The following is a 19,488-nucleotide window of genomic DNA, read 5'->3' as shown; positions in this document are numbered from 1 at the left end:
TATCCAGTTGTCACAGCTGCAGCCCATGAAGAGGATCAAGGCCCTCTCCTCTCAAGTAGACCACGTCTCTCCCTTATCCTCTCCTCCCTGCGTGCCCTAGGATGGAGAGGGGATGAGCCTGTGTCCTTCTCTGACTGCCCAGCCGGCCTCTGCCCTTCCCCAGCCTCCTCCACAACCTCTGGAGCCAAACTTCTACTCCCTGTCAGCTGTTCCTCCTCTCCCTTAGAGTCAGTCTCCACCAGGGGCATGACAGAAACTCTATTTTGATGTTTTTTTAATATGGTATTTTGCATGATCTACTCTATACTGTATTTCTCTGTGATGCATTATATTAAAGAATGATGATGATATGTTGTCAATTAGCTCAGGGGTCTCCAACCTTGGCAACTTTAAGACTTGTGGACTTCAACTCTCAGAGTTCCTCAGCCAGCAAAGTCTTAAAGTTGCTAAGGTTGGAGACCCCTGAATTAGCTAACATATTTGTTTTACTTCCATGAGGAGAAAGCAAAGGGGGGAGCCATGATATATGGTCAAACAAAGTATATCTGGTAACTTAGACAAGTGGCTGAAGATCAAGATTGTAAACAGCTACAAAGAAGCCACCAGGGGCAATATCATAAGATGGACTATCTTGAGGGGTTGTGATAAAGCTGGAACCGAGACTTCTTCCCTTTGCATCTAAGGACCTTCATTAAGATTACGTGAAGGATGGTGTCTAAAAGGAAGGAAGGTTGCATAATTTGTGCAAAGTGATTTTGAGATAAGGGGGTGTGTATAAGTGGATCAATCTGGAGCAGAAAAAGCCTAGCTGAAGGAAGTAAGCACCAGTAGGAAAACCCAATTCCAAGGATGTGGTTAAATTGCTTGAATAACAAGAAAAGGCAACAAGACTTTGTAGGGTAGGGTGACACTGAGAGGTTATTCAACACTGTTGTAATGTAAAATCTTGTCTAGCCATCTCCTGCTTCCTGCATCTGGTATCCTATATCTTGACAGACCAGAGGAAATTAAAACACAGCATTACAGAATCATGGATCTTAGCAACCCATTTAAAACTTACCAAACCTGGTCATCCAATGCAGGGGTCCCCAAACTTGGCAACTTTAAGACTTGTGGACTTCAATTCCCAGAATTCTCCAGCCAGCTGGCTGGAGAATTCTGGGAGTTGAAATCCAAAAGTCTTAAAGTTGCCAAGTTTGGAGACCACTGATCCAATGCTTTACTGGAGTGTTTACCAGAGAGGAATCCTGAACTGATGCTCCAAATCAGGAACGAATGCAGGCGGATTCTCTGCCAGGAGTTCAATCCTGACCAGCTCAAGGTTGACTCAGTCTTCCAAGGTTGGTAAAATGAGGATCCAAATTGTTGGGGGCAATATGTTGGCTTAGAGACTGCTGTAAAGCAGTATGAAGCTGTATATAAATCTATGTGCCATTGCTATCTGATACTCATAAAGTACTGATAAATTAAAAGGGATGCAGAATGAGAACCAGATGTTGAGCTTTTAGTAAGGGAGCTCTTTGACCATGAGATGTTGGCTTGACTATCCAGGCTTGTTTATTCATTTGTGGGGAAGCAGTTGATTTGTTGAGTTGTCCATTGTAATGGCAAATTATGTAATAAGCACAGAAATAAACAAACCTTTGGGATTACTAGGCTCAAAAATAATGAAGGTTATCTGAGTGTGTCATTCAGCCTTGGGAATAATCCTGTGATGTAACAGGAAACACCTTTGGGAGTGAAAGAGAAGTCATGTGGCTAAAAGAGAAGGCATCTTATGAAGGAACTGCTATGGTGCCAGGAAACAAATCTCCTCAAAGCAAAATATCATGTTTTATGATGGCATAAATACCGATAGCCACTCTGTTTTCTATTTTCTACTGTCCTTTTAATATTTCCATTAGAAATAACATGTTTGGCATTACTAATTTTGCAGAAGTAGGGGAAAAAATAGAACACTGGTTTGAAGTTGGTCAGATTAAGTAGGTCTAAACAATATGCCATGTTACTTACAATTGCATAGAACAGGGGTCTCCAACCTTGGCAACTTTAAGCCTGGTGGACTTCAACTCCCAGAAGCTGGCTGGGGAATTCTGGGAATTGAAGTCTGTCAGGCTTAAAGTTGCCAAAGTTGGAGACTTCTGGCATAGAACATAAGAACCTCCATGATGGATCAGGTTGAAACTCCTCTTACTAGTACAGCATCTCTTTCTCATAGGGGCCAAACAGGGGTGGGATTCTATCAGTTCACACCTATTTGCTAGAACTGGTTGTTAACATTCTAAGCAGTTTGGAGAACCGGTTGTTAGAAGAAATTACTGGCCTAATCCTGTAAGGAAGGCAGGAAGAAAACATTCTGGTGTTGCTTACAGAAACTGCCTCTCCGTTAACCCTTATTACATTCTTGGCAGGACTAGACTTTCTGTCTCAGGAACCTCTCTGGAGTTTTCCCCCCCTCCTCTGCTGGTACTTTACTTGTGTGGAGTGACCATTCAAAGTTACAATGGCACTGAAAAAAGTGACTTATGACCCTTTTTCACACTTACGACTGTTGCAGCATCCCCACAGTCACGAGAGGCTAGGCGAGGAGATGCGTGCCTTGATGTGAGTGATGTTGAGTTGGCCACACCCAGCCAGTCACATGACCACCAAGTCAAGCCACCAACTAAGCCATGCCCACAGAACCGGTTGTTAAAAATTTTGAATCCCACCCCTGGGGTCAAAGCTATCTCATGGTGCTTGTAAGCAAGAGGTGTCGATGCATCCTTTCCCTCTTGTTTTCCTGCACCTGGAATTCGGAGGCATCTTTGCTTCCAACCCAGAGGATACATTGAGTCTTTAAGACCAGTAGCACTTCTTGGACTGTTCAAGTCTTTATCCAAGTGCATTTGACAAGCATCCAAGTTTAGTGGCCAGAACCTACCCTTGTGGTAATGAATTCCAGAGATTAATTTTGCACTGTGTGAAAAAAATGCTTTATTTCTTTTAAATGTCCCCCCCAGACAGCTTTAAGATTTTGACAGAGAAAAAAAACCTTCATGGCCATTTCCCCTTTGCCATGTATGATTTTTTTAAATGTTTCAATCATGTCTCCCTTCAACTATCTTATTATTAAGCTAGAAAATCCCTGCCATCCTAATATTTTCTCCTAAGGAAAGTATTCCAAGCTGGTTGATAATTTTGGTAGCCCTCTTTCCCCCACTTCACTTTTTTTTTAAATGTGGCCATCAAGTATTCCAGATGTGGATGGTCTCTCCATTGTAAGGGCATTGCAAGGTTGGCATTTTAATTTTCATGGCCTTTCCTGAGAATCTCCAGCATGGAATTCCCTTTTTTCCACTTTTTTCCTTTCTTATATAACCCAGGACAGGATACATCCCTGGCATTCATCACCATATAGTTTGTTAAACTGTGGCTTGTGGAAAAAAAAAACCCCAATAGCTGAGTTCATACAACCCACCAAGCCCAAACCAATCATATTAGGACTCAGTAGACTGCAAACCCTGTCCATGCCTCAACTGCCATCTTGGGTGGGGTGCTTTACCCTGCGATTTATTCAAATAAGGAGGACTTATCATCCCACCCCCACCTGGAGCTGATCAGGTAGGGAAACACCTGGATCCTCTCCATCCTCTTAGTGACAATACCTACATGGGCTCTTTCTTGGAGGTGGTTTCTGAAATGAGGGGGCAGAAAGCCGGGACTAGAGGAGAGCAGCCTTTCTCTGCCTACTCGTTTGTTACAAGTGCGGGAAGAAAGATGCCCTGAGGAGGAGGAGGAGGAGGAGGAAAAGGCGGCGCCGTCATCGGTCCCGCTGTCCTTTCACCCAGCCGTTCTTAGAAGAGGGAGGAAGAGGCCGGGCGAGGCAACCGGAGGCGTTCTTGGACGGTCGCTTCCCTGCCTCCGCAGCTCTGTTTGGGAATAGGCTATTTCCCCTCTTTCTTTCTTTCTTTCTTTCTTTCTTTCTTTCTTTCTTTCTTTCTTTCTTTCTTTCTTTCTTCTTTCTTCCTTCCTTCCTTCCTTCCTTCCTTCCTTCCTTCCTTCCTTCCTTCCTTCCTTTCCTTCCTTCCTTCCTTTCTTCCTTCCTTCCCTTCCTTTCCTCCCTCCCTCCTTCTCCTTCCTTCCTTCCTCTCTTTCCTTTCCTTTCCATTCCTTTTCTTTCCTTTCCTTTCTTTCCTTTCCTTTCCTTTCCTTTCCTTTCCTTTCCTTTCCTTTCCTTTCCTCCCCTCCCCTCCCTTCCCTCTCCTTCCCTTTCTTCCCCACTCGATTTCGTGGGGACCAAGAGGCTGAAGCTGCACCGTATATAGCCAGGGCTGCTGCTTTATTGATTGACTTGCATTTCCAGCATCTCCCCCGCCCTTTTGGCGCTGCAGCGGCGGCGGCGGCGGGAGCAGCAGCAGCAGCCGGGAGAGAGAAGGGGAGGGAGAGAGCGAGAGCAGGTGGACAATTGAGAGAGACTGCGGTGAAAGCTGCCCTGGAGACATGGCGGACCGGTGCCTCTGAATAAGCAAAAACTGAGCGCGGGGGTGGGGAGGGCAACGAAGCAGGCGCCCTCCCGATTTCTCCCTTTCCTCCTTCCACAGCGCAATTATGCTGTCCCTCTGTGGAGCGGCCGAAGGACAAATGGTGCAGCAGCCTTGGGGGGCCTTGGACTCCTTCCCCTTACATCTACTTCTTCATCTTGCATCCCATCCTCTCCCTTGGCCTTAAGCTGAGGGAGCTGGCCGCTTCCCAACAACATCCCAGGGCGAACTGCTCTCCATCCCTCCATCGTGTGGCTGCCTTTATCCCTCCCTCCCTCCCACTTCTTCCCATCGGTCTCCATCCTTCTTTCTTCCTCTCATTCTCTATCTCTTTCTCCTTTTCCTCCCCCACACCTCCTCCTGCTCCTCCCCCTCCGCTGCCACCACTATCCTCCAAAGCTATGGCTGCAGAAAAGATCTTGGAGACCCTGGATCACTATAAATCGGAGATTGAGCGGCTGACCAAAGAGCTGACAGAGACTACCCATGAAAAGATCCAGGCGGCTGAATATGGGCTGGTGGTCTTGGAAGAGAAGCTGACCCTTAAACAGCAGTACGATGAGCTGGAAACGGAATATGATGTCCTCAAACAGGAGCTGGAGCAGCTGAGGGAGGTGAGTTGGCTTGGAAAACCTGGCTGATCTCATCCTTCATTTTCCCCATCTCAATAATGGTACCATCTTTCTTTCTTTCTTTCTTTCTTTCTTTCTTTCTTTCTTTCTTTCTTTCTTTCTTTCTTTCTTTCTTTCTTTCTTTCTTTCTTTCTTTCTTTCTTTCTGTTTTCTGTTTTCTGTCTTGATTCCTGGTACATGTCACGTGTGCTTAAAAAAAAAGAAAGGGAAGGAACATATCCTTCAGATCTCCTTGCTGTGTGTTATGTTCTGAACTATTTTGTCTAAGAAGAAGCATATTGTAGGCCAAATGTAGTTCTGAATCTGGACCTGTAAATGTATGCTAAGACTGAAATGGCAGTGATTCATGCAAGATACAAGGACCAGCACTGTCAACAAAGATGCTTAAAAGTTATTGGGGATCTGATATTTTAAACGTATTGCTGATCAAAATATGGCAATACATGCATGGCTTAACTATGTGTAGACTCGACTTTTTGGTTTTTTTTTTTATATTTGAGGGTAAACATGTATATTTTTTGATATTTGAAGGTAAACATGTATATTGCACTGAATAGCTTGGTTCATAGTAAGAAAAAACATATAAAAAGAAACACGAACATCTTTACATTAAAAAAACCCCAACAATTCTTCATTACATTTGTTTTCACCCTTTTATAATTTACCTGTCAATGGGATCCACCATAGACTTCCATTTCTGTCTAGAAAGATATATCTGATCTGGGTCAATCAAGGTTTGCCTTTAAAAAAAAAAATCTAATATGTATGTAATCTGTGCACGTTATTGATCAATCTATATTTGTTTTGCATATTGTTGAAAAGATACAAGCAAAGATGTATAATCTCATAATGCAGATTACTGATAGGTATTTATGGTAAATTAATCACATGGTGAATTCTTCATATTTATTTGTGTCCATATATTATATTTTACAAATAGCAGAAACCTAAAGGTGAATTCTAGTATGTATTAGTATGGGAATAAATATAACACAACGAATCTAGCAAATATATGTGCACAATTTTAACAGAAATGCCAACAGAAAACATCAGTAGTGACTGAAATGGCTTTTAATGGATGTTTTTAAATCCTGCCTTTATTATTTTATAAATAATGTTCCTTTCTCCTTCTGTTTTCCTCACAAGAACAACCCTGTGATTGGGCTAAAAGAGAGTGATTAACCTGAAGTCACCTAACTTGCCTTCATGGGTAAGGCAGGTCTAGAACTCACAATCTCCTGGTTTCTAGGCCAGCACCTTCACCACTACACCAAACTTTGGGATTCTTTGGGATGTGGACTTCAAGTGGAAATTTGACCTTGTTTCCTCAAACCTTCTGGGTCTTAGCTCTAAGGTTTAGTAAAAATTTCTGTTTATGTATGTATGTGTCAGATGTGTTGGACTACAACTCTCATAATTCCCATTGAAGATAGTGAACTTGTTGAAGACAGCTGACTATTGCTGATAGGAACAGAAAATCACCCTACAGGGCAGTTGTAGGGAAAATAGAAGGAATAAGGCCCATTAGTCATTTTCGTTGCCTTTGACTTCTTTATAAAAATAATAAAAGTGGGATTTTAAAAAAAATATTTTAAAAATGTAATATACATCTATGCCATGAAGCATGCCTAGATGACAGCATCAACCATATGACTGATCTTGAACATTTAGCAGGATTGGCTTTGATTAGTACTTGATTTGGAGACCACCTGGAAATACTAGGATTATAGGTGAAACTGGAAAGGCCCATTATGACTTCTTTATAAAAATAATAAAAGTGGGATTTAAAAAAAAATATTTTAAAAATGTAATATACATCTATGCCATGAAGCCAGCTAGATGACAGCATCAACCATATGACTGATCTTGAACATTTAGCAGGATTGGCTTTGATTAGTACTTGATTTGGAGACCACCTGGAAATACTAGGATTATAGGTGAAACTGGAAATTGAAAAGCATTTTGCACATGAACAATGGGAAATGACTTCTCCACCATGGCCAGGAAAGCTACATGGATTGTCCATGAAGTCACCATGAGTTGAGTTAGACTTGAAGGAGACTTCATGAAATAAAAGTGACATAGACGTTAGTTGCTACGGTGAAATGTATTAGTATGATAGCAAAGGATGGGGGGCGGGGTTTGCACACTTGCTTGGCAGAGTGTAGTCTGGATGAAAAAAGGATGAGAAGATAAGTCCTACCACTAGGCATATAATAACTCCAGGGAAAAACAAGGCATTGCTGAAATAGTTCATCAGGAACAAGAGGATGACTAGGCAGGTTGGCATGGAGGAGGATGACATACACCATATTGATAAAACAGGAAGTGAAGATAAAGGAAGATCATTTCCAGAGGCAACCTGAGTATGTGAGTAATGAAGAGGGTTCTCATTGCTTGGAAGAGAGGTAAATCCAATGTGTTCACTGCTGATGTCCAATAATAGCCTGGCTGTGGCGATATATAGTTCATTTGCATTCATGAAGAAGCATCAGGGTGATGCTTGCATGTTATTCTATAAAGAGGTCTCATTGCTCCTTTTTTAGAAATGGCAGTGGTAATTTTATAATTTTACATATAATTCTCAGCATTTTCATGAAATAGCACAGGTAGTTCTCAACGTATGACCACAATTAACCCCAGACTTTATGTTGCTAAGCGAGACAATAGTTAAGTGAGTTTTGCCCCATTTTACAACCTTTCTTGCCACAGTTGTTAAGTGAATCACCGCAGTTGTTAAGTTATCAACACAGTTGTTAAGTGAATCTGGCTTCCACATTGACTTTGCTCATCAGAAGATTACAAAAGGTGATCCCATGACCCCCCGGAACACTGCAACCGTCATAAATATGAGTCAATTGCGAAGCATCTGAATTTTGATCATATAACCATGGGGATGCTGCAACGGTCGTAAGTGTGAAAAATGGTCATAAGTCACTTTTTTCCATGCCACTGTAACTTTGAACAGTTCACTACATGTAGAGTTGTAAGTCGAGACCCACCTGTAAATTCTGATGTTAAAATCCCTCTTAGCAAAATAATATATATAAATAGGATAGATCAACTAATGTTTTGCTTAAAACAAGCCCACCATAAAAAGACATGCATTGGTTCCGTGCAAAGTGTAAAAGAAAAGTTATTGAGCCTATTTTGTAAAGTGACACTCATATTTCTTCTAAAACATTTTCTCTAAACACAATAGCATCACTTAAAAATAAAACCAAGTGTTTCCTTTATGTCTTTGTGTAAATCCCATGCAGATACATTTAGATTGACTCAAGTGATTAGATTAAAGCCCATATGATTTCTTTAAGTGATAGCCTCATTTATATATACTAAAAACAGCAGTGTGCTATTTTTTTTAGTTTAATTGATTGTGTTAAAAATTAACTGGTCTGAAATATAACCAAGTAAAATGGGTTGAATTAATAGCTCAATAAACCTTATCAGTTTTGGAAGTAATCTCCTAATTGGATTTACCCTGCAATAATCCAGTCTTAGCATTGCATCTACACAATGTACAATATGTATTATAGAAATACATACACAAACCCTGTAAAGAATGCAGGGAGAATTTACACAGCTTATTAGCATTTTCTACTGCTCGTAGGTTTAGGGTGAAGTACTTCTGAATATATAAAGCAAGTGTGTTCAATCTTGGCGACTTTAAGAATTGTGGACTTCAACTCCCAGAATTACCCAGCCAGCCATGCTCCTGAGTGACTATATTTGCATGTGCATGCTTGCACAGCCACTTTGCATACCCTGCAGAAGCAGCTATAAGTAATTTAAGAAGCAGCTACACTAACCAGAAAAAAAAGATACAGCTTATTTTTATTGGCATGAAGTAATTCAGGTACTGTTGTCATAAATTTGTCTCCTTATTAGTTTTGTAAGACTGCCCACCTCAAACCATAAGGCTCTGGATGGTGCCAGGGGTGGGATTCTACCAGTTTGCACCTATTTGCTAGAACTGGTTGTTAACATTCTAAGCAGTTTGGAGAACTGGTTATTAGAAGAAATTACTGGCCTAATCCTGTAAGGAAGGCAGGAAGGAAACATTCTGGTGTTGCTTATAGAAACTGCCTCTGCATTAACCCTTATTAAATTCTTGGCAGGACTAGACTTCCTGTCTCTGGAACTTCTCTGGAGTTTTTCCCCCCCTCTTTTGCTGGTACTTGTGTGGAGTGTGGAGTGACCATTTAAAGTTACAATGGCACTGAAAAAAGCGACTTATGACCATTTTTCACACTTACGACTGTTGCAGCATCCCCACAGTCATGAGAGGCTAGGCGAGGAGATGCGTGCCTCGATGTGAGTGATATTGAGTTGGCCACACCCAGCCAATAACATGACCAAACCATGTCCACCCAGTCACATGACTACCAAGCCACACCCATCACCTACAGAACCAGTTGTTAAAAAATTTGAATCCCACCCCTGGGTGGTGGTGCCCTTTTTGGATAATCTCAGTGGTAGGATTCAACCAGTTCGCCCAAGGTCAGGTTTGCTGTCGTGGGAGGCGTGGCCGGTCCCCATCCTCCAGCTCCACCGCACATGTGTGATGAGCCAACCTGACCCTGGGCAAACTGGTTGTTAAAGTACACACACACCCTGCTATTGAAGCAGAATGGGAAATTACCAGAAAAGTATTCTTATAATTAGCAGAAGTTTCTTAGCTTATATCGCAAATATTATGGAAGTTGATTAATACAATATTGTTTAAACCACGAAATTACTAAACCAAAGAACTAGACATGTTTCTGTAAACAAGGGTGGGTATGGAGAATAAGAGATGGTGTAAGATAAGTACGTATATGCTGAATTGTGCAAAAGGACTAATTAGACTTACTTCTCCTTTCTGTAGTACATATGTTATGGTATAGCTTGATAAGAGAAATGCCCCGAGCTAGGCTGAGGCTGTGAGCTGTATAAAAGTAACACCTCAGGAAGAGCCGGGGGTTCAGAATTTGCCATGCTAATGCTCTGAACCTTTTGCGCAAATAAACCTATATTCTCCTACCCTTCGTGTTCTTGTGTCCTGATTTGGAAACAAGATCTGCTGCAACACTATCAAAGTGGATCCTTGGTGCTGTACTGCAATGGGAAAATGGGCTACGGAGTGGCCGGCATGAGAGAAGGAGGAGGAGCAGGGAGAAGAAAGAGGGAAAGTGGCCTTCTTCTCTCGCGCCAGCCACTCCCTTGCCAGTTTCTCCATTGCAGCACAGTGCAGTGCCCAAGATCTACTTTGATAGCGGGGTGGGTGAGTAATTTAATAACTGGCTTGCCTGAATTGGTGAGAACCGGCTGAATCCCACCCCTGGATAATCCTCTCTTTACCTGCTGCATTCTTGTGTCTATTTATTTGTATACTTACAGTCCATCACAGGAATTATGGGGCCTTCTTGTATCTCTTACTTCCTTGAGGTTGCATTCTTCAGCCCCAGTGAATTCAGCAGGACTTCATTTTGTATAGAAACATCTATAGTAGGTCTCTAGATGGTGTTTTTTTTTAGCTTTCTGGGGAAAGCAAAGCAAAGCGCTGTGTCAGCATTCATGTCCTTTCGTACGGGATAGAAAGCAGTTGATTTCATTGGGTGCACTATGGTTTGCTGATTGAGCCTTGACATAGTGAACTCCCGTTATTGAGTTATATTTAGTGATTGCCATTTAGCCTTGGTACAACAAAGTCCTCAATTTTTTTTTTAAACAAATTTTATTAATTTTAAAGACAAACAAATCATCATTAACCATTACATACTTAAACCTTTTTCCATTATAAATTTTACAAGTCAAATAAAACCTTATTTTATACAATATAATTCTATTTTAAACCATTTCCATATGAGCATACAAATACCTCTTATCCAATTTCTCTTTACTTCTCTTTACTCTTATTCAATTTCACTATTATTATTTCATCTATTTCTTTCTGACTTGGTTACCATTATTCTCATTCTGTATTTCTGCAAGGTTTTATTAATTCTCCCAGAAACATAAACACACAACACACAAACATATAAAAAATCTTTTAGGAAAGTAACTTGGCCCCAGGTACCTCTCTCTACATGGACTTCAATTATATTCATGCTCATCTTACATATCATTACCTATTTTATTTACCATTCTATATCTTCTATATTAGCTTCTCCACACATTTCACTCTTCTTAATTCTATCTTATTTAATCCATCTTAATTTGAGTCATTATATTTGTATCTTTTGTCCATTCCTTATTATCCCTCTATCTCATTCCTTATAATAAAAAAAAAAATTTCTCCTGAAATCACTAATCAGAGTATGATGCCTTTCTATCTTCCCCCTAAATTAATTAGATTAACATTTAAAATAACACCTAATACCCAATCTGATTCTGCTTGGTACATTCTATCTACTAATTTTTTTTTAATAAAAGAAAAATAATAAATCCAAAATGATTAAATACATAGTTAAATAATAGATCTAAATATTGAATCTTATAACATTCCCATTGCCTTTTCCAAAAACAAATGCTACTATAATAATTTTATAATAACATCAATACCATAGTCATATTAAACTCTTTAATTAAAACTCAATATTCTAAACATTCCCTTTAATATTTTATTAAATTTTAAAATCAATCATTACTAAACATTTCAACAGTTTAATCTCTTATTAACTCTTAAACCATTCTAATTTTCTATTTCTAATACAAATGCTATAATACCATCTTATGTATCTTGCAAAATCTTTTTAAAGAAATTGTACTTTACCCTTTGTCCCTAAAAAGATTCCTCTTTTCCCATCTGATTTCAAAACTTTGTGGCTTTTCTCCACCTTTTCCCTTTTTTTCTTCCCCCACCAGACCTTCCTACCCCCTTCTCCTAGCCTCTGCCTTACTGGCTTCCCTTCTCTGTTGTGTTCCTTTTTCTTTTGTTTACTATCATTATATTGATTTTGCACCTTATTTTTCTCTTTCTTGAGTGTTTTTTTAAATCTTAAGTCCTTCATTTTCCTTCCTTTCTTCCTTCCTTCTTTCTTAGTTAAATTTTGAAATTCATTAAAGATGGCTTCTTCTTCTTCTTCTTCTTCTTCTTCTTCTTCTTCTTCTTCTTCTTCTTCTTCTTCTTCTTCTTCTTCTTCTTCTTCTTCTTCTTCTTCTTCTTCTTCTTCTTCTTCTTCTTCTGCTGCCTCCATCTGTTGTAGTGTTTGTTGATAGTTAGCAAGCGCCATTTCTAAAAAAAGGAAGGCTTCTTTCACACCATCTTTGCCATCTGTTTTTGTTTGCTCATATTCTTTTCTCAGTTCCTCAGCAAAAAAGCCATTATAAATCTTTTCTTTTCTCCCCCCTCTTTCTTCTTGCACCAACCAAGATATTTCAAAAAAATAAAACAATCCCAAAGTCCTCAATCAATCCAAGCCAAGACAAAGTTCTCACTTTCTCTTCCTGGGGTAGTATCAATCAAAAAAAAAAAGAAAGTCCAAATCTGTATCTTAAAGCCTTATTGGAATTATATTTCAGTCTTCAAGTCCTTAAGGCATCTCCAACAAAATCTTAACATATGAATATATTTTTTGTCCTCTCCCTTCCCACTTATCACATAAAGCTAGTTTTTACCTGAAAAAGGTTTCTCAGTATCCATTTATTGATTCCGTAGGGAAGGAGAGTAAACTTTCCTTTCAGCACCTCAAAATTGCCGCTTATTTTCTCTTGTGGAAAGAATCATTCAAAAAGCCATAATTTCCAGGAATTGTGTTAAATGTGTCTTAGAGTCCTGGGTCAACCAAGAAAACTTTCACTCTCAAAGGCTTTCTCCTCTTCCTCCTGCGCATTCTTACCCAGCTGCCGGCTTCTTTGTGGCGGCCATTACAGACCGCCGCTGCACCTGTCTTGGGAAAGGGGTTCTGCCGGCCGGGAGGGGTCTGCAACACCCCAAACCCCTCTCCGGATCCCCCTATCTTCAGCTACCCCTGCAGGGCAGCCTTAGCTCGAACCCGTCCGGATCGGAGCGCCAAAACGGCTAGCGCAGCAGGGATCGCGCAGTATCGCGAATCCCTGCCGCTCGCAAAGCCGACAAACCGGAAGTCAACAAAGTCCTCAATTTTGTTGCCATTCTTTTTTTTTCTGATCGACATCAGACTCAGCAGTGCCAATATACTCATGTCATATCAGTATTGCTATGATAGAATTTTAATCTTATATCATATATACATACATATACACACATGTGCCTACAGACACATTCACACATATACATACACACAGACATATATACACACACCACACACATTGATTGATTGAGATTGATTGATTGATTGATTGATTCATTCATTCATTCACTCACTCATTCATTCTTAGACCTTTACTGATTATATTTAGGTAAAATTTTAAATAAAAGATGTGCTTTGAATGAAGAAAGCATCCACCTTAGCCTCCATAGAAAGTTAACCTCAAGGATGTATACCTACTCCCTAAACCACAACTTCTGTTAGAGATGATTAAGCAGGGAGAGTGCAGAAGCTTCATGTTGTGATAAGGAACATCCAAGTTACTCGAATGTGCATATGTTCTAAATGGAAAACTGCCAAGCTGTGAATGTTAGCTTATATTAAGTAGCTAATGAATATGGATCTTTATCTCTTTCTCCCTCCCTCCGTGCCCCCCTCCACTCACAAGCAAACAAACACAAACATTTTTCATTGTTCAGTGCCTCAAATCATCATGTAATAAAGTTTACAATACTCTGCTCAGCATGTTAACCATTTCCAATATGTTTTGACCTCTGGCATTTCAGTGTCCTGAGAGGTCTCCCCTGATGTAACACAACTCGCAATACTGTCCTCGTGTATGGGTCTCCACACTCAGACTACAGGATAATTTTGAAGTGACACAACTGGTTGCCAGTATAGAACAAGTTTATGGCTATAGGAAAAATACTGCACAACATCTCATTCCAGCAGTTAGGTCAGTTTAAGACACAGGTATTAAACTCACTGCATCACGTTGCCGTGACGTTTTGCAACATTTTCCCCATTTGTGGAGCTGGGGTGGGCATGACCTGCACATGATCAATGGAACAGCGTGCCCTCGGAAGTTGTGGGAGCACCATTCACTTGAAACTTTCAAGAAGAGATTGGACTGCCATCTGTCAGAAATGGTGTAAGGTCTCCTGCTTGGGCAGGGGGTTGGACTAGATGATCTACCAGGTCCCTTCCAACTCTGATTATCTGTTATGATGCATCTGGCCCATGGGCCATCAGTTTGACACCCCTGGTTTAAGACAACACCAATTAAAAATACACGAAAACATAAACACATCCAAATGATTTGGGATGAAAATGATAACATAGTAATCCATTAAAAGGTCATCACAGGTCACCATGGCTTAATGCTGATAACTGGGACTTCTTTATTAAGCAAGGTGGTCATAAAGAGAAAAATCACATGACCATGCTGACTTACAATGGCCATCCCACCAGAGGTGGCATTCAGCAGGTTCTGACCAGTTCTGGAGAACCGGCAGTGGAAATTTTGAGTAGTTCGGAGAACCGGCAAATACCACCTCTGACTGGCCCCGGCCCATCTATTCTCTGCCTCTTGAGTCCCAGCTGATTGGCTGGGTCTTCTTTTGTTCCCCTGCACAGGAGAACGGAGCTGGAAAGCAGGTTAGCAGGTTGGGGAGGGAATGGGGATTTTGCAGTATCCTTCCTCTGCCATGACCATCAGGCCATGGCCACAGTACCGGTAGTAAAAAGTTTTGAATCCCACTACTGCATCCCACCAACTTTGGGGACTGATCATAAGTCCCATTGTCTGATGCTGTTGTAATTTTGAATAGTCATTGAATGAATGATGTTAAGTAAGAACTTCTAGGAAATTATTTTTTACAGATTGGAAGCTCCTGGAAGTAAATAGAACATAGCCTATATTGAGGCTAAACTAGGTCTGATGTTATATGCATTGATTAAATGAGTATGCATATTAAAATGCAGCCTGTAGGGTTTGTTTTCCTTTCACAAATAGGATTTTCAGGATTTGCCAGAACTGGGCTGTAGGAAAATTTAACTCCCCCTTTTAACCTAATGCTGTTCTATCCCACTCTTAATTGCTACTTATATTTTAAAAACTTCAGTCCAATTGAGTGTGGTGAAACTCACATTTTGAAAGTTTGACATTTAATTGAGCTGCTAGTAATTTTCTGAGGACCTGTCTCACCAGTTGTATATGATGTTCTATAGTATCCGAATATATTAATATATTATCGAGATATACCAATACGCCCCTATATGAATGGTCATTTGGTTCTAGCCATACAGTTGACATGTTTAGTTTTGCTCTAGAATGTTTTAAAAACATCTGTTATACAAGAATGGATACTTCCTCCTTTATGCCTCCTTATCAGTGGTAGAATTCAAATTTTTTACTACTGGTTCTGTGGGCGTGGTTTGGTGGGCGTGGCAGGGGAAGGATACTGTAAAATCTCCAGTCAGAGGCGGTATTTGCCAGTTCTCCGAACTACTCAAAATTTCTGCAACCGGTTCTCCAGAACTGGTCAGATCCTGCTAAATACCACCTCTGCTCCTTATGCTGTTATTTTATCTAGGAAGTATTGCTGTGGTTTTCTTAAGTCTATAAGTGATAGTTCCCCACCCACCCCCATCCCCAAATCATACAGCTTCAGGGACCTTTCTTCCATTTTTGGTTTCTATTATTCCTTGCACCAGAGACTGGAGTATATAGGTAGACCTAGTTTAGTGATCACACTAAACTTTGTTGTTAAGCAAAGCGGTTGCTAAATGAAACCACAATTGTGCTTACAATCTTATTTCAGCTTTCCTTGGCTTTTCAGGCCTGCAAAGGTAGTAAATGCAAGGTTTGATAACAAAGTTAGGTTTTCATCACCATCGTAACTGTGGTATGTAAGTCACCAAATGAGGCAGTCGCTAAAGGAGGACTACCTACATAGAAGAAATCTGAATGCAGAGGGCAAAATATGCAGTGCAGATGGCCACATGCCTAACACCTACCTAGGACACCTGAAATTAAATATGTGTTTTCCCAGGATTTTACAGGAACTGCAGAAGACAGCTGCATAGGAATAGATTAATTGTTTTAAGCTGTTCCTGCTAAATGTTATGGGCATACCCACAAATCACATGTTGTCCTTCAAATCTGGATTACTGCACAGCCTTATAGAAAAATATCTAAATAAAGCTAGAAATATGTCAGCAGTTCTCTGAACTAAAATTGTTGACTTGGGAGGCAATATATTTAGATTGTGGAATGCCATTTACTACACAGTTTTGGCTTTCTGTATAATAGGGCAACTGATGTATTCAGAAGCCTAATGAATGTTCTCTTTTGAATTAAAAGATGCAAATTTCTAATTTTTCTAGGGCAAAATCTTCAAAATCGTGTAAGACTTATGACTGCGAGCAAAATTGTCAGTTTCAGCCAAGATAATGCTGTATTGTGCACTGTCTCTGTGTGATGTTTTTAAAAGCAGTGTTCTAAAACTAAATTACATAAAAGGAAAGTGAGGTTTGAAAAGTCCTGAACATATTTAAAAGGATTCAGACTATCTTATGAAGGTGGTTAAATGGTAGCACTTACCTGACCTTGGTTCATTACAAAAAGCTAAGTAGGATCAGATGTGGCTAATTCTTGAGTAGATGATTACCAGCAATTCCAGGTCTGAAGTATTTGAATCTTGAAGCAAGCAAGGAATGCTTAACATTTTGCATAGCAGATTTTCTTTAAAGTTGCAAGTTCTTTAAAAAGCAGCTGATTGATACAGAGAGGATGTTCACACTGGATTCAATTAACAATATAAAAAAAGTCTTCACAAATACTGTAGATTACCAAGGACACAGCCTCAATTGGCCAATCAGCCAATTTATTTTGTTCATTGACCAGCAAAACAGATGGTCAGGATTCCGGTAGTTACCCCCATTTAAATCATGAGTCTCAAGCCCAACTTCCAAAACTTAAAAAGAATTTATTGGGAGTTAACATGCCGGCACTGCCTGGGTGTAGCCGATTCTGAGACACTTAATTCATTGTCACCCTTGACCCTGGTTTTCCCTTCACCCCTTGGGTGTATCGTAATTCATATTCTCCAATGCGACACATCCATAGCCAAGATTCATCAATCATGCTCTTCAGTTAGAATTTTGCGCAGCAGAAACTTCAGTCACATAGTTACTATCTTTGAAAACATTTATGGAATGCAGTTTCACTTTTGCAAGCTGCTACACTGCTCCCCCCTCCCTTTCTATTGACAACTCTAAAAAGACCATAGAAATATTTTATGAGTTGACACAGATCTTTGAAAAAAGAGTCAGATTTAACTCACTGAATATCAAATTATAGGCTAAATAGCACAGAAATCTATCAGAATAAAACAAGATGTAACTTGATATAACAATAAGCAAAATTGTGAATTTAAGAAATTTGGCCTTTAAAATTAATATAGTAAGGCATTATGCAGTTTGAATACAACAATTAAATGATTATTTAGAAAAATGGAATGGTAAAATTACTAATCTAAAATATATAACTATTATAATGCTAAAAAATGGGGGGAAACTATACTACTGATATTGTATGTAGAGAAAATAGAGTCATTTGTATAAGGGAAAACTCAAGTAGTTATATTTACTGTAGAAAAGATACGTAATTACTAAAGAGTGTCTGTGACTGCTGGGAATGAAATATAATGAAATATAACTTGTGGAAGCTTCATCACTGGAAACTTTCAAGAAGAGACTGGACTGCCATTTGTCAGAAATGGTGTAATGTCTCCTGCTTGGGCAGGGGATTGGACTAGATCAGGGGTCGCCAACCTTTTGGACCTCAGGGACCACCAAACTCATAATTTTAAATCCTGGGGACCACTAATATGAATTTTGACTGACGGTGGCTTGCTGACATTGGTGGGAGAGAGAGAGATCTGATCTAACCTCTCTCCCCCCCCTCTCTCTCACACACAAACACACAGAGGCAGGGATGGGATTTAAATTTCTTAAAAACCGGTTCTGTGGGCATGGCCTAATTTGTGGGTGTGGCTTGGTGGTCATGTGATTGGCTGGGCATGGCTTGTATGTAAATATTATAAATATTTATGTAAATATTATTATTTTTTGTTATTGTATTGAATGTACATAGTGGTGTTAACTGTGCTAAAGTGAAACTAACTTTTAGATGACCCCAACTGTGTTGGAGGGAAATTTAGAACATTTATATTTGGGCTGGCTTTTTCTAGTTCTATGTTTGGTTAAACCCCTGTGGGCCTAGAGTATAAATCACAGGCATTTGCCTGCTATTCCTCAGTTCCAGTTTTGAGTCAATAAATGCTGTTGCAGCTATGCTGGTCTACACAATAGTACTTGGAAACTGCTTCTGGACTTTTTGCTTGTGGTGTGTGTGTGTGTGGAGGGGGGAAATGAAACTTTGATTTCGGGTTTTTAGGGTTTGGGGTTTTTTTGAAAATTTTATTTGGGTTTTCAGAAAAACAAAATACAAATAAAACATCTTTTTTGAAAATAGCATGGTCCCAGGTTATCACTTCTTCATACAGACACAAAAATCAATTTCATGCTCATTTTTATATTCTATTCCATATCTTATTACCATTTTATATTTTCTACATAGTTTTTCCCCTCTTTTAATTTTCTCAACTTTGTTTTAATTATCTCATCTCAGTTCAAATCATTATATTTATACTTTTGTCTGTCCTGTTTCAATTTCACATTATCTTTTCTTATTAAGCAAATTTTTCCCTGTAGTTACCAATTAGAGTATGGCACCTTTATATCCGTTAATTTTATCCATTCAAACTCTTATTTAAGCTTCAATGTATACCTTTAAGATTATAGCATTCAATATAATACATAACTTCAAATCGAGTTCTGCTTGGTACATTCTTAAAATAGAGACTATATTCTTAAAAAAGAAAATATATATATATATATATATATATATATATATATATATATATATATATATATATATATATATAATAAATAATATAAATATAAATATAAATATAAATAAACACATTCCATTCCAATTCAATTCTATCATTAATATGCATTAAAATCTTAACATCTTTAACATTTCTTTTCAATTAAATATCATACTTCCTTGGGAACACTTATAAACTTTCCATAGTTAATTCTTTTTTTCCATATTTCTCACTTATATTTTTGTTATGTCCCACCTTCTAAAATAAACAGTTAAGGCTGAAAGCAGCAGTCCTTGTAAAGAAAGGCAGCAAACAGGAAAATGTTATGTCCCACCTTTTAAAGTAAACAGATAAGGCTGAAAGCAACAGTCCTTGTAAAGAAAGG

The 19,488-nt window shown here is 39.2% G+C and overlaps 1 protein-coding gene across 6 annotated transcripts in view; it reads left to right on the top strand.

Moving 5' to 3' along the window:
- The first annotated feature begins 4,224 nt into the window (after nucleotides 1-4,224).
- The window catches only part of BICD1 (BICD cargo adaptor 1), a 155,821-nt gene continuing 140,557 nt past the window's right edge, over nucleotides 4,225-19,488 (top strand). For all 6 annotated transcript variants that reach the window (XM_087968540.1, XM_087968538.1, XM_087968537.1 and 3 more), the window contains exon 1: nucleotides 4,225-5,137. In XM_087968540.1, the coding sequence (XP_087824666.1) occupies nucleotides 4,925-5,137 (213 nt within the window). In that variant the 5' untranslated portion in view covers nucleotides 4,225-4,924. The remainder of the gene's footprint in view (nucleotides 5,138-19,488) is intronic.

The sequence above is a fragment of the Notechis scutatus genome, chromosome 6 (genome assembly GCF_049901735.1).
Source record: "Notechis scutatus isolate UNSWTSFEM ecotype Mainland chromosome 6, rNotScu1.2, whole genome shotgun sequence".
NCBI lineage: Eukaryota > Metazoa > Chordata > Lepidosauria > Squamata > Elapidae > Notechis > Notechis scutatus.
The sequence above is the reverse complement of the archived record's forward strand: the minus strand, read 5'-3'. Positions and strand labels throughout refer to the sequence as shown.